The sequence below is a fragment of the Orcinus orca genome, chromosome 14, assembly GCF_937001465.1.
Source record: "Orcinus orca chromosome 14, mOrcOrc1.1, whole genome shotgun sequence".
Classification (NCBI taxonomy): domain Eukaryota; kingdom Metazoa; phylum Chordata; class Mammalia; order Artiodactyla; family Delphinidae; genus Orcinus; species Orcinus orca.
Genome location: NC_064572.1, coordinates 61527141 through 61542636, shown reverse-complemented (window position 1 = coordinate 61542636; position 15496 = coordinate 61527141). Strand labels below are relative to the sequence as shown.

At 35.8% G+C, this 15496-nt stretch overlaps 1 protein-coding gene and 1 long non-coding RNA gene across 4 annotated transcripts in view; one reads left to right on the top strand and one right to left on the bottom strand.

Annotated features, from left to right (window-relative positions):
* HPSE2 (heparanase 2 (inactive)) overlaps positions 1–15496 on the top strand; it is a 638970-nt gene that overhangs the window by 363643 nt on the left and 259831 nt on the right. For 2 of the 3 annotated variants that reach the window (XM_004268434.4, XM_049697113.1), the window contains one exon: positions 7628–7801. The exons of the other annotated variant lie outside the window; for it this stretch is intronic. In XM_004268434.4, coding sequence (XP_004268482.1) covers positions 7628–7801 — 174 coding nt within the window. The remainder of the gene's footprint in view (positions 1–7627; positions 7802–15496) is intronic. 3 annotated transcript variants of the gene reach the window in all.
* The window catches only part of LOC125961049 (uncharacterized), a 297239-nt gene that overhangs the window by 139816 nt on the left and 141927 nt on the right, over positions 1–15496 (bottom strand). The gene's annotated exons all lie outside the window — the stretch shown is intronic.

The window sequence follows — 15496 nt, the reverse complement described above, 5'->3', positions numbered from 1 at the left end:
CTAAATCTGGCAATCCTAGCCATTAGCTTTCTGTTCTTTCCTTATTTGTGATAGATATGGAGATGAATTGCTCAGATTTCCCTTCAAAGAAATACTTGCTGCCCAGTGGTGGGGAGTAAAGTCAGCAGACAACAGCCTCCAGCTGTCATTTCCTTCAGGATCTGTCTGCCTAGCTTCCACTAGAAATTCCTCTGTTCTTCCAGTTTCTATTGAATAGTAACATATGACTCCCCAATATTATTCATTCCAAAATGAACACTTAAGGCAATAAGTAGAGTATTTGAATGCATTTAACAGCATGTAGTAATAGACATAATCTCGAGGGAATTTGCTACAATGAAAGTGGTAATTCAGGTTGGGTTATATATAGGGTGCAGACAGATTCCAAGTGGTATTGAATGGGCCTAAATAACACCTGTAGGAGTCAGACATTTATTAAGACTTATTGTGTATTGGATACTGAAATGGATGCTAAAAAAGCAGACATGGTACCTTCTCTTTGGCAAATGCTCCAGTCTGCCTTTAGAGAGGGATGCAGAGCTGAACAATGATAGCATAGTTGTCTGTTGCTGTAACAGGAGCCAATAAAGAGCTGGGAGAGATGAGAGGAGGGAGCCCCAGTGTCTCTACCTTGGAGAATCAAGGAAAACCTCACAGAGAAGGCCATAAGCCTAAGCTATGAAGAATGAAGAAAAGAGGAGAAAGGATATTCCAGGCAGAGATAAAAAGCTTAGAGCAACGAGAGCCATGGAATAATGTGGTTTGTCAAGGAATGGTGAGGAGTTCTAACATGACCCAAAGTTCATCACACTAGTGTTTGAGAAACTCTTTGGCCAAGTCTAAGCAAGTATCAGGCAGAAAAAAATAGTTTACTTGTTTTAAGGACTTAGTCCAATCTTATTCATTTCTAAATTGGCAAAAAGGACAAAAATACCCCTTGGTAACTATTTGTTCTTTTGAAAACTTCATGTGAAGGGAGAGTGCTTTTTCTGTGTGGCTAAGGATTTACACATGTGTTTCTTACTCTTAGCTCTTAGAGGACAGTACTGAACTTCAAAAGGGGAAATTGGTGCTGAGTTCAACAGCGTAGTGTCAGCTTATTCTAATTGTGAGCACATGAAAATATGAACAGATTATCAAATCTCATGAAAAACAAAATGTAGAAATGGGACATACTTGAGCAGAGCTCAGTTGATACTTTGACATCCTCTGAGGCAGCTGCCTCCTGCCCCACCCAACCTTCCAAAGAAAAAAAGCACTTAATGGAAAGGGGCCTGTTTGGGGTAGAGTTAATACTTGGGATGCTTTCCTAGGTATTGAGTTATGAAGAGACTTTAATGCCTCATCTTGACAGAATTCTGGGGAAGCACAAATTGGAAGCCAAAATTACTTAGCAAGTCACTTTTTAATTCCCAGGTGACACTTGTGCCTCCATAATTTCTATAGAAGAGGAGTTTAGAGGTGGCTATCAGTTAGGAAAGTGAGGGATGAGGCCACATCTATAAGATTTGTTCAGACAGCACTTTACATAAGATTAAGAAAATGTTAATTGTTCCTGTAAAATTAACAGGGGCTGGGATATGCTGCTTTGAGGACAGTGGTTATCTGGAAATTAGAAAATCCCTATGACAGTTCCACTTTCCCTCCTTTATAGCTCTGTATGTCTCCCAACCTTTCAAAATGTTTTGCTTAACCAGATTTATATCTTCAGTCAAAACTTCTCCCCTTAACTCTGGATTTGTATATTCTGATCACTCAAATTCTTTACTTAATGTGTCAGTTAGGCATCTCAAACTTAATGTAGCCAAAACCAAAATTCTGATTGCCTTCCTCTCCTTCCATCTCCCAACCTTCTACACTTCTTTCTTAAATGTCAGTTTCATCTTTCTGTTGCTCAAGTCAAAAGCTTGAGTTTTCCTTGACTATTTTTTTCCCCTCAGACCCCATATCCAATCTTCAGCAAATCTTCTACCTTTAAAACATCCCAGGAATCCAACCACTTCCGCCACTCTGCTGCTACCACCCAGGTCCAAGCCACTATGATCTCTAGCCTGAATTATCATTATAGATGCCCAGCTACTTTCCTCGCTCTCACCTTTGCCCTCTATTCACCCTGTAGTCTCTTTTTGGCTCAGAAGCCAGGGTGATGCTTTTGAAATGTGAATCTGGTCATGTTCAAAACCATCCAGTATTTTTCTGTGTCGCTTAAGATAAGAGCCAAGGCCCTTACAATGGCCAGTAAGGCCCTACACAATCTGACCCTGCTGCCACTCTGACCTCATCTCCTATTTCTCTCCCTTATGTTCATTCTGGGGCAGCCATAATGGCACCATTGCTCTACTTCACAATCATCAGTCACTTACCCGTCTCAGGCCTTTGCCTTTACTATACCCTCTGCCTGGAATTCTTTCCGTAGTTATCCCCTTGACTTGCTCCCTAACCTCCCTTGGGTCTCTGCTCAAATGTTAATCTTATCAATGAGGCTTATTTAAAATAACATACCACCCCCAGTGGTTCTACTATCCCCTACCCCGCTTTACAGACTCCATCAATCCCTACTACAGCCACATTAGAGGTAAACTCCATGGCGCAAGGACCTATTTTCTGTTTTGTTCATGGCTATAACCCTGGAGACTATAATATTTCCTGGCATATAGTAGGTACTCAATAAATATTTGTTGAATAAATGAATGAATCCTACTTGAAATTCCAGCCATCTCGTTGCTTAGATTAATGGGAGCCCTATTTTTTGTTCTTTCGATTGTTGTTTGTCTATTTTGTTTTTGAAGCGAGAAGTGCTGAGGAAACTGAGAAAAATGACCATCATTTATATCTCAGTGTGAATTCATTGACCTTATCCATTTGCAATATAGAGCTGAGATTAGCCTCATTGAAAAAATGGTTTTTGACAGATTGCAGTCTTGGTTCTTGATTTTTTTTACTTTAACCTATCTCTGGTACTACTCTAGTCATTATTTTGTTTCTTTTCTTCATTTTGTTGCCACAGAACTTCAAGAAGTAAGTTCAGTGTACCAGAGTCTATTCTTTTTTCTCTACCACTCATTCTTTAAGTTCATACCCCAACCTAAATCTAGAGTCTAATCTCATTTTTTGATTAACCATAGTAAGTTTGCTTCTTCTTTCTCCTTTTTCTCCTCAATTTCTCACCAACATCTACTGTAATTGACCAGCACCTCCTTGAAACTGTCTTCTTTTGGGTCCCTTAATTCTACATTTCTGGTTCTCCTCCTTATTCTCTGTCCCCCCCTTTTTTTCCTTCGTCCTGACCTTTTTTTTTTTTTTTTACGGTACGCGGGCCTCTCACTGCTGTGGCCTCTCCCGTTGCGGAGCACAGGCTCCAGACGCGCAGGCTCAGCAGCCATGGCTCACGGGCCCAGCCGCTCCGCGGCATGTGGGATCTTCCCGGACCGGGGCACGAACCCGTGTCCCCTACATCGGCAGGCGGACTCTTAACCACAGCGCCACCAGGGAAGCCCCTTCCTGACCTTTATATGTGGACATTTCTTAAGGTTTTGTCCTACCATTTTGTCCTTCAAAACTCTCAAGAACTTTCACAGCATCAGCTTTCTCAGCACTATGTAGATGACTCCCAAGCCTCTCTCTTCCATCTCTCTAAGACTCCAGCTCCTCATCTTTAATTGCCTGCTAGACAAGACTCCTTAAAGTTCTGTTCCTGTGAGATGCCAAGGCAACCTGACTATAGGATATAAAGGCATTGGCACCCTCTGGTGGAGAGAGTAGAAGTCATCTTTAAGTATCTGCTTGCTTGGGTGGAACCTGACAGATGTTACAAGGAAGATTACATTTGTTGAGCATCTACTGAATGCTCTATATTCAAATATATATCATTTTAAAATAAACTTCAGGGTATATTTCTTGAACTAGCAATAATAATTATTATGCATATCTTTCATTCGGAACTTTCAGTTTCTTACTAGACCATTTTTGTGCAACAAACAGGATTTGGGCTGTGTGAACTCCTAAGCATGATTTTAAGGCAGGAAATTGTTCTCTGATAGATGCTGTGAAGGATATAATGAGATACAGTACCAGCCTTAGGGAACTTAACAGTTTAACTGGGTAAACATGCCATTCACTCTGGAGAAGTGACTAAATCAAGAGGTAATCCCAAGGTAAGACAATGTCACAAGGCACTCAGATGACAACAAATGGTGTAAACCCTGAGTTGAAAGAAGGCTGAGGTCACTGTAGGTGGATTGGTGAGTTCACTGAGGAATGGCTTCATGGAGGAGGCGGGACTTAAACTTTATCCTTCACAAAGTATTTCCCAAACTTCTAGCTCTCTAGTTCTCAATTTTTGCCATATAACAAACTGTCTATATTGTTATTTTTCCACATTTTTCTTTATACTGACATTTTTTTGATAAATACCATTTTCCTTGTCTTAAACCATCACATCCATAAAATCACAGGTTTGATGTGCTTTTGTGTTTGATATATGTTTTTCTATTACATATGAAACAAACACAGATAATCCTCATCATACGGAGACAATTAGGTCTAGAAAAAGGCCACTTAAAGGGGATTAATCTACCTAAAAAGAATATCATTCATATGAAATTTTGATGCAAAAGTTTGATTAGCGTTTTAGTTTATAAATAAAACTAAAAATTATGAAAATAAGTGTATTTCATTTTATACTTAAATTATAAGCTGTTATTGCAACTATGAACAATTTGAATGAACAAAATGATATTTATTTGAATATTGAGTATTTTTCTGATAAAATAATTTAACTTTTGTGGCACAGTCATAAGTATTAAAAAACATCAAAGTAGACCTCATATGAACTTTTAATAAAATTATTTTTTGAGCAACCTGTTTTATTATCACTCTTGTGATTTTCTCTTGTTCAGCTAACTGATAAAATTCTTCTAGATCCTTACTTATTAGTGGATTTGCATGTGATTTAAGCAATTATCAAACATTATTTTCATTGATCTCACGAAGCCCTGTGTCTTTTTCTCACATTTGCAACTTGGCTTTGCAACAGATTTGTACTGAGTTTGCCTTATATTGGAGAAACTAAAAACATCATTGCTTTGGTTAGTGAGAATATTGCCAAGTGGAAGGAATGTTTAAGTCAGTTCTCAGCTCAACAGTGAATATTTTAGTGTTAGGATTACTTTTATTTTCCTATGCATCCTTTAACTCTAGGACAGCCTTCTCAAACTTTATATCAGAGAAGCACTTGAAATATTCTCAAGTCTCAGGGAACTTGTGGATAAAAATTATATATAAAGCTCATGGTATGTCAGTGTAGTCATTTAGTTGTAGATATTATAATCCAATAATAATTGCCAATGCTCTTTTAAATAGAGTGATATTCTCCTGAGAATCTGTTGAGTTTGGCTGACATTTTAGCCCATTCTTTTGTAGGTTCCCCCAAAAAGGTCAGTGGTATGGTTAGAATAAACTTCAGTTTTTCTTTTTAAAATGTTCTACTTGATTTTTTGGTGCCTTACCCAAGTAAGGCTAAAACATTATCACAAATTTCTATCATATAAATGCTGTTGAGGTATGGTACATAATATATGGTAAGCCTGTAAGCTTAGTTTTTTTTCCTTCCTATTTAAAACTGAAAATGACCTTTTAGACAACATTTCTAGAAAAGAAGAAAAGAACAAGTAATTAACTTTCGTTCTTGAAATTAATCCCTTTTATCCTTTTTATGAATTTGAAAAATTATAAGGCAAACATAGTATGTTTTTGTTAATTAACTGGTTTAAGCCAAAATGGGATATAATTTTTCTAAAGGTAGGCTTGTTAGGTTATTTAAATAAGGTTTATGAATTCATGCTAATGTGGTTTTCAATATGAAAATAAATTAACAGTATTGAATAGTAAAGTTACTAAAACTATATGTCAAAGCAATATGAATAAAATTATAGCTTAAGAAAACATTTTCTATGAGACTTTGAAAGAAACCATTTTTTTACTGAGTGGCATGGTCAGATTATGTAGATAATTATAAGATAAGTATACACATGTGTTGGTTTCATGATAATTTTAATAGGCCTAAAAATGCATTTTAATTTTAATTGCTATTTTGGAACTAAAAATAAATAATTAAGTTTATTTCCTTTTCTTTTAATAATTAAGTTTATTTCTTTAATGTGAAACTATGCTGTTTGTTGTTGCTTAGCTACTTGATTCTGGGTTTAATGTGAGATAAGTTCCCATGGATTTTATTTTCAACTAAAATGAGACAATTTCCGTCCTTCTTCTTGATGCTTCTTAAAAGACACTTTCTTGTACATATATGGAGATAAAAATGGCAGCAACCCTGTATCCCACTTCAAAAACTGATAATGGATTCAACCAAATGATCATGGTCCTGCTTCGTAGGACTAAAAGACCTATAACAGCTGCTGTGAGACACCTTGGTCACTCTGTGTCATCTTTTGCAGAACCCCCTAATGATATCTTATAGAGCCCCACATGGTGTTCCACAGAATCCCATTTGAGAAACCCTGCTCCAGGGACTTGGATAATGAGTACTAAGATAATGTGAACTCCTGTACATAATTATTAACCTAAAAATTTTTTTCAATCTGTATACCACTTAAAATCATGTCATCCATATTTTGTGAAACATTGTATAAAAGGACAAGTAAAATCTGGATATGTTTAAAAGAGAAAGAAAAGGTGTGACGAATGAGAATAATCAGAGCAAAGGCCAGTGGGGCAGGGGATTCTATAATAAATAGAACTGGATAACACCTGCAAAGAATTCTTTGACAGTAATAGAGAGACCTGAAGTTGGGGAAAAATTATAGTTGAGTTGTAGGGGCCTTGAACTAAGGGAAACAAAGGTCTTACAGATCCACTAAGGTTTTGAGGAATAAGTGAAACTAATGAAATTGATTGGGAGAAGATGAATCTGGCGATCTGGGAAGAATCTAGAGGCAGACAGGCAAGTACATTCTTGTAATAATTCATGCAAATGGAAATGAGAGCCAGAACCAGAATGGTGGCAATAGGCGTGAAGGAATGGGATGGGTATGGGACATACGGTAAATAGCATTCATGGTATCTGGGATCAACCTAACAATGAACATATTTCTATTAGTAGTTGTGGTATTTCCATTCTCAGAAATATTAGAAATGTGAAATTGAGTGAGATTTATTTTGGAAGTGCTGCTAGGTTGAGCTATTTTCTGACTCCCCAGCCAATCATTGTTTTCTGGCCTTGTCTCCTGACACTATTCCTATCATTTCATAAAGGAGTTCAAATCCAGCAGTGCCAGATTTTCTGATTTTTTGAGAAAAACTATAAATCTAGCTAGTTTGTGATATTTTCCCATTTCTAAATGTTAAGAATTCAATTTTTTGTTAACAGATAAAATATACTATAGACTAGATTGGGTTGTCAATTTGCAAACTTTATCTGGAGTTGTGTGTGCTGCTTTTGAAAATCATCTTGAAATGTACCCTGAACCAAAAGGTAATAGTCCCTTTTGGAAGCCTCTGTGTAATTCCTATTAGCAGGAAGCTCATAGAAAGGCTTTTTGTAGTAGCTAATATTTTCCTTTTGTTGGGATGTTGATTTGAAAGTTACAAGCCTTTCTCTGCTTCTTCCCAGCCAGGTCTCTAGACAAACTTTATAACTTTGCTGATTGCTCTGGACTCCACCTGATATTTGCTCTAAATGCACTGCGTCGTAATCCCAATAACTCCTGGAACAGTTCTAGTGCCCTGAGTCTGTTGAAGTACAGCGCCAGTAAAAAGTACAACATTTCTTGGGAACTGGGTAATGGTAAGTAAGGATGTTGTTTCCTCTGAATTGACAAGATAAAGGGTAAAAAATAAGATGGCTCAGGCCATCTCTAGTACAGTGGCCCAGAAAACACTTGGGTTGTTTGACCACTGAGTTGACCTTCCAAATAGTAAAAGGCCAAACAGTTGGAGAGTAGATTTAGTGAAGCCCACCATTTGCATCTGTAGTTATCTCTAGTTACCTTATTCCAAATATAGGGGAAATGCCAAATGTGACTTATGATTAACAAATTGATATTAAACCAGATACAACCTAGCTGCTCAGCCTAAGCTGAAATTTATAATCTTTTATAGAACACTGGTCCTACAAGATGACCCTTATAATAATTCAAAAGAGTTTGGTCAAGTATATTTGGGAACTGGTCTACAGTATATGTACTTCTTGAAGGTTCATAATGCACATTAGCATGTAAAAGGCTTGAGAAGTCCTGTTGCAATAAAATCTGTATAAGATATTTTTAACCCAGCATTTCTTAAATCATTTAACCAGGGTTGGTTTCAGGGGCATGCAACCTGTGCAGTCACATAGGATCTCATGCTTAGAAGAGACCCATGCTTGGTTTAATGCTCTGCTGTTGCCATCTTAATTTTTAAATAAAGGGATCCATGTTTTCATTTTGCATGGGGCCCTGCAAATTATGTAGCCAGTCCTGTTAAATCATTGCAGTGTGTGTGTGTGTGTGTGTGTGTGTGTGTGTATGTGTGTGTGTGTGTGTGAGAGAGAGAGAGACCTATTATCATCTCATGGAACAATGTTCCATCGAACACACAATGTTCTTAAGTCACAGTATTTTTCCTAGTGATATATATGTGTGTATGATGCATATGATATTCTGTAGATTCCATGAGTCTCTAATATTATTGAGTCAACTACTATGGGTTATAGTTAAAATTATGGATAGTATAAATTTGAAAATATTCTGATTCCTAATAAAAAGACATTTTGGTAAACCTTAGAATAAAACAACCAAGAATTCTCTTAAAATTACTGTTACAAATTGATAATAACATTTTTGTCCATGGCCATGTATATCTGTAGCTAACCCATGTTTGTTTGGAGCACCGTGTGTATGCTGGGGGGGCAGTGTACACATACACAAACACATGTGTGTATTTATGCACTCCACTCTAGAATTTGAAGTTCTCCTAAGGTAGCAAGAGATGAGGATCTTATAAGAACAAGTGTCTTTTTTCCTATCACTAACCATTAACTGGAATGTAGCTCTCTCTTCCTTCCCTGGAGTGGGGGAAATTGGGGGAGAGTTAGCTACCAAATGGAGACTTGAGCTGAACTGAAGATAATTTGGTTACAGGGGGCATAACTAGGGTAGCCTGAGATTTTTCATCTTCCCAACCAGTCTAGGTATCATACGTTCTAGGACAAGAGCAAGAGTGATGTGATCAGCTTAGAACGAGGCAAAATTATTACATAGTAGACAAAGCCATTTACTGATCCCTCCCCGTCGTATTTTCTATTTCATGCTCCTTGACATTCTTTGGTATTTTATGTTGTCTACTCATGACTACCCCACCTAACCTTACCCTGCTCCAGTGTCAGACTCCACCCAGCTTAGCACTTTTCTCCAAACACAGCAAAATATTCTTCAGACAATTCAAACAATGCATTCCCCAAACAGGGCATTATACCTGTCATGAGGGACCAATTAGGTGTAATGTTTAAAACTGGTCAGTGTAAGACAGTAAGGAGTGGTAGGGCCTCTGATGAGCTAGGTAATACATGCTGTGCCTAAAGCGTTTGTTTTCTTTCTAAAATATTTCGAAATAAAATTGGTTTGTAAAAGAATCTCAGCTGGTTGTAGATAAGCTCAAAGCAATTAAAACTTACTTACAAATGACTGATGGGAATAATTCCTCCAGGGTTTGTGGCATCTCTGAATTTGGGAGCTTATTAAATTAAATAAATCTTTAATTGGTATAACTGACGTGGTTTGGTGGGGGTGGGGAGAGTATAGGCATCTTTCTGTATATATGTCTGTTCCAAATAACTGAGAGTCTGCCCCTTTCCATCCTTCCCCCAAATTATGCTAAACAGTTTAGAGACGGAGCTAATTACATTTTTAAGATGTTGTTTAGTCACCTTAGCCACACAGCACTTGATTCCCATCATCATCAATCCATCTTCAAGGATTAACAAAAACAAAGAATCATTTTTGAGGAGGAGAAAAGGCACAGTCATAGATAAGAAAATAGATAGGGATATAGATAGCAATAGATAGAAAAATAACCAAATTTATGAATTTAAAAATTCAATAAGGTAGAAAGTATCTGGTAATGTTCCTGTGAGCATTTCTATCAAGGTAGATATAGATGGTTTTTGAGTCTGTAGTCAAGAAGACTAGAGTTGGTCTGTTTTCCCACCCCCTTGCTTTTATTTTAAAAATTGCATTTCTATTTTTTGATATGACAAATAAGCAGTTTGCCCAAATAAACACACCTTTTAGGGTTTGAAGATTTATTTTGCTGATTCTTCTAATTCATTTTACGACTACTGATAGTTTTTCTTGTGCTAGCATCATATCCCTTAAGATATCCATTGTATTCTGTTCACAACGATTCTGTGTTGTATATTTAGGCCCTTGCCCCTCAAAAATTATCTGATCATCCTCCTGGCTTGGACTTGTCTCTCCAATCTTTTATCCATTTTCTTTTTTGTAACCATATCTTTTTGGACAGACATAATAGTTTAACTATTATATACACATTTAGGGAGGGACAAGAGAACTGGTTAGTTCTCTCATCCTCCCATATACCCACATCCTGTTAACAAGTACTTTATCTCTAGAGCAAATCTGGCATTGGAAAAACTAAAGTAGATATTTCTTTGGTTGTTTCTCCTGGAGTATCTAAACTTAAAGTGACTAAACTTTTTTAAAGTTTAAAGTATCTAAACTTTTTTCTCCTTTAAAATCAGTGAATAGTGTGTGCTACATACCATGAAAGCAAAATATACCCAGTATCAAGAGGTGAAGATTAAGAAAGTTTAGGATGTCAAAGTCAAAGAATGACTTTCTTGATACAAGATTTTTAACAACTATGTTTTGTAGATATAAAATGTTTCCTTGGGGCTTCCCTGGTGGCGCAGTAGTTGAGAGTCCGCCTGCCGATGCAAGGGACACGGGTTCGTGCCCCGGTCTGGGAAGATCCCACATGCCGCGGAGCGGCTGGGCCCGTGAGCCATGGCCGCTGAGCCTGCGCGTCCGGAGCCTGTGCTCCGCAACGGGAGAGGCAAAAAAAAAAAAAAAAAAAAAAATGTTTCCTTAACTGTCATAAATTGTAAACTCTATATTTGATTAATACTAGGTGATGATTGTAATTATTTGCATTTCTATTAATCATTGGTGAATCTAAAGTAAGGAAGAGCAGGGGGGAAGTTTGAAGCTGAGACTCAAATCTTGGAAGTGTAGAATAAGAAATTTAATCCAATTCTGCTCCGGAGAGATGGTATTTGTTCTATAGAGGGCTATCCTTAACAAAAATTTTCTGAAGATAATGCAGCATCTCTAATTGAACACTACATTATGAATTGTTTCCCAAATTAGGTATGTTCCCCAAATTGATCTGCCCACTTCTGAGAACAAATAAAAGCCACTGTAATTAATTACGGAATCAGTGTCATATATTTATACCTATGCCTGACCTATACATTCACCAATTATTCTTGTTTGATTTTAGTTATATGAATCAGTTCCTGGAACCTGATGTCTACTGAGCAATTTCATAAGATCAAAATTATGACCTTATAAAACTTAGCCCCTTAGAAATGATGATTCTGGCAGCCCAGCTTTATTAATCAATTCATTAACTCAATATTTATTAAGCTTTTAGTCTGTGTTTGTGTGGATAAATGTATGATGTATTTATGTATAGCCATTTATACAGTTTTACTATGTATATTTGTGTGTATATAACAGGTATAGTCTTGTGAAGGCCAAACACAGGGTTGAGCCACCGTGTTCAGACACACTTCCAATTGTTTATGAGGCTAGATCATAGCCCATAGCTTTAGAGAACTGTTTTTTTGTTGGAGAGAGTTTGATGCTTAGGGAAGGAGAAGAGGGGGAAAGAGGAAGAGAAGGGAAGATGAGAAAACATATATAGTTTCTTTACCTGATTACTTTTCTCCTTTCCCTCTCCATGCCTGCTTCTCACCTTCATCACCTTTATCTTCTCTATTCTTTCTCCACGTACTCCCATCTACATAGTACTCTCATGCTATGTAGTAAGTTTATAGACTTGTACAACCATCTCCACAGTCCAATTTTAGAACATTTCCATAACTCCAAAAAGATCCCTCATGCCAGTTTTCAGTCAGTCTCTGTAACCATTTCCAGTCCCAAGAGACACTAATCTGCTTTTTGTCTTTATAGATTTGTCTTTTGTGGACATTTAATGTAACTGGAATCACACAATATGTAGTCTTTTGCATCTGACTTCCTTCACTTAGCATGTTTTTGAGGTGTATCCATTTTGTAGCATGTAAAAGTAGTTCATTCCTTTTAATTGCTGAATAGTATTCCAATGTATGAATATATATATTCATATATATGTGTGTGTATATATATATATCTACATAGAGAGATATCTATATGTATATCTATCTGTCTACCTATATATACATATATATCTTGCATTTTGCTTTTCCATTCACCAGATGACAGACATTTGAATTGTTTCTACTTTTAGACTGTGATAAGTAATGCTGCTGTAAATGTTCATATACAAGTCTGTGTGTGGATATACACTTTCATTTCTCTTAGGAAGATACCTGGGGGAGGAGTGGAGTCGCTAGTTTGTATGGTAAATTTAAGTTCATTTTTAAACAAACTGCCACACTACTTTTCAAAGTAGCTGTACCATTTTACATTTTCCCCAGCAATGAATGAGGATTACAGTTTTTCTACATCATTGGAAACACTTGTTCATGTCTATTTTTTTGATTATAGCCATTTTAGTGGTTTTGAAGTAGTATATTAATATGGCTTTAATTAGCACTTCCCTAATGACAAGTGATATTGAGCATCTTTTCATGTGCTTATCATTCTTACATCTTCTTTGGTGAAATGTCTACTCAAATCTTTTGCCTTTTTAATTGGGTTATATTATTCAGTTGTAAGAGGTTTAAATATATTCTGGATACAAGATCTTTATCAAACATATGACTTGCAAATATTTTCTCCCAGTCTATAGCTTATTTTATCATTTTCTTTATGGCATCTTTTGAAGTTCAGATGTTTTGAATTTTGATAAAGTTCAGCTTATCAATTTTTTATTCTATTCCTTGTGCTTTTGGTATCATATCTTTGCCTAACCTAACCCAGGATCACAAAATTTTTTTCCTATTTTTTCTTTTAAAAGCTTTGTAGTTTTTGCTCTTACGTTTGTGCGTAAGATCCATTAGGAGTTAATTTTTGAGTATGGTGAGAAGTAAGAATCTAAATTCATCTTTTTGCATATGGCTATCAAATTGTCCCAGCATTGTTTGTTTAAAAGATTATCCTTTCCTTACTGAATTCTCGTGACACTTTTGTCAAAAATCAGTTGACCACAAATAGGTTTATTTCTGGACTCAAGTCTTTTCCACTGATCTGTATGTCTCTTCTTGGACTACTATACTAGGACTACCTTGTCTTTTTTTTTTGATATATGTATTTATTGCAAAATGATCACGATGATCTTTTTTTTTGATATATGTATTTATTGCAAAATGATCACCATAGGTTCAGTTAATATCCATCACCTCACATAGTTACAAATACTTTTATCTTGTGATGAGAACTTTTAAGATCTACTCTGTTAGCAACTTTCAAATATACAATACAGTATCGTTAACTATAATCACCATGATGTACCATTACATCCCCGTGACATTTATTTTATAAGGTAAGTTTGTATCTTTTGATCATCCTTACCCATTTTGCCACCCTCACACCTGCTTCTGGTAACCACCAATCTATTCTCTATGGTTTTTATTTACATTGTCTTGATTACAAGTTTTATAATGAGTTTTGCAATTGGGAAATGTAAGTCCTCCAACTCCATTCTTCCTTTTCAAAATTGTTTTGGCTCTCCTAGGTGTTTGCATTTCCATGTACATTTTAGGGTCAATTTGTTAAATTTCCTCAATAAAGCCTGCTAGAATTTTAACAGAGAACATTGAATCTGTAGATCAGTTAGGGAAAATTGCCATCCCAATAATATTGACTGTTCCTATCCATGAGCATAGATTACGTCCCATTTATTTAATTTTTAATTTCTCTCAGCAATGTTCTGTAGTCTTCAGTGTACCAGTTTAGCACTTCTTATATTAACTTTATTCTAAGTATTTTATTCTTTTTGATGCAATTACGAATGGAATTATTTTAATTTCATTTTTGTATTGTGCATTGCTAGTATTTAGAATTGATTTTATATATTGATCTTTTATCTTGCTGAACTTGAGTTTTAGATCTTGTTTATTTTCCCCTACCTGTGTGAATTCTTTAGAATTTTCCATATACAGGATATGTTGTCTAAGAGTAAAGACAGTTTTACTTCTTCCTTTCTAATTTAGATGCCTAAATTATTTTCCTTTCCTGATTGCACTGACTAGAACCTCTAATACAGATGTTGAATATAAATGGTGAGAGCACACATCCTTGCCTTGTTCCCAGTCTTAGGGGGGAAGACATTCAGTATTTCAATTAAGTATGATATTTTGCCATTAAGCATTCAGTATTTCACCGGTAAGTATATAGATTTTTCTTAGATACTGTTTATCAGATTGAGGAATTTCCCTTCTATTCATAGTTTGTTGAGAGTATTTATCAGGAATGGGAGTTGGATTTTGTCAAATGGTTTTTTGTTTTGTTTTGTTTTGATTTTTTTGCATCTGTTGCGATGATAATATGGTTTTGGTCTTTTATTCTGTTAATATGGTATTTTACATTAGTTGGGTGTTGGTATTAAATCAACCTTGCATTCCTGGTGTAAATCCCAATTGGTCATGATATTATAATACTTTTTATATATTGCTGGTTTCAGTTAGTAAATATTTTGTTGGGTATTTTTGAATCTATATTTATGAGAAATATTCATCTGTAGTTTTCTTGTGATGTCTTTGTCTGACTTTGGTATCAGGGGAATACTGACCTCATAAAATAAGTTGGGAATTGTTCCCTCTTCCTTAATTTTCTGGAAGAGTTTATGAAGAATTGTGCATTACTTCTTCCTTAAAAACTTGGTAGAATTCACCAGTTAATCCATCTGAGTCTGGGCTTCCTTTGTGGAAGTAATTATAATGACTAATTAAATGTTTTTGTTGTTATAGGCCTATTCAGATTTTTTTTTGAGTTGGTTTTAGTAATTTGTGCCTTTCTTGAAAATTTTTTCATTTCATATACATTGTGTAACTTATTGGCATAAAGTTGTTCATTGGCATAAGGTTGTAGTCCCTTATCCTTTTAATTACTGTGAGATCCTTAATGATGTTTCTTTTCATTCCTAACTTTGGTCATCTGTGTCTTCTCTCTTTTTTTTTTTTTTCTTTTTTGGTCAGTCTAGCCAAAGGTTGTATCAATTTTGTTCATCTTTTCAAAGAACCAACTTTTACTTTAATTGGTTTTTCTCCATTTTTTATATCATTGGTTTCTTCTCTAATTTTTATTATTTCATTTTT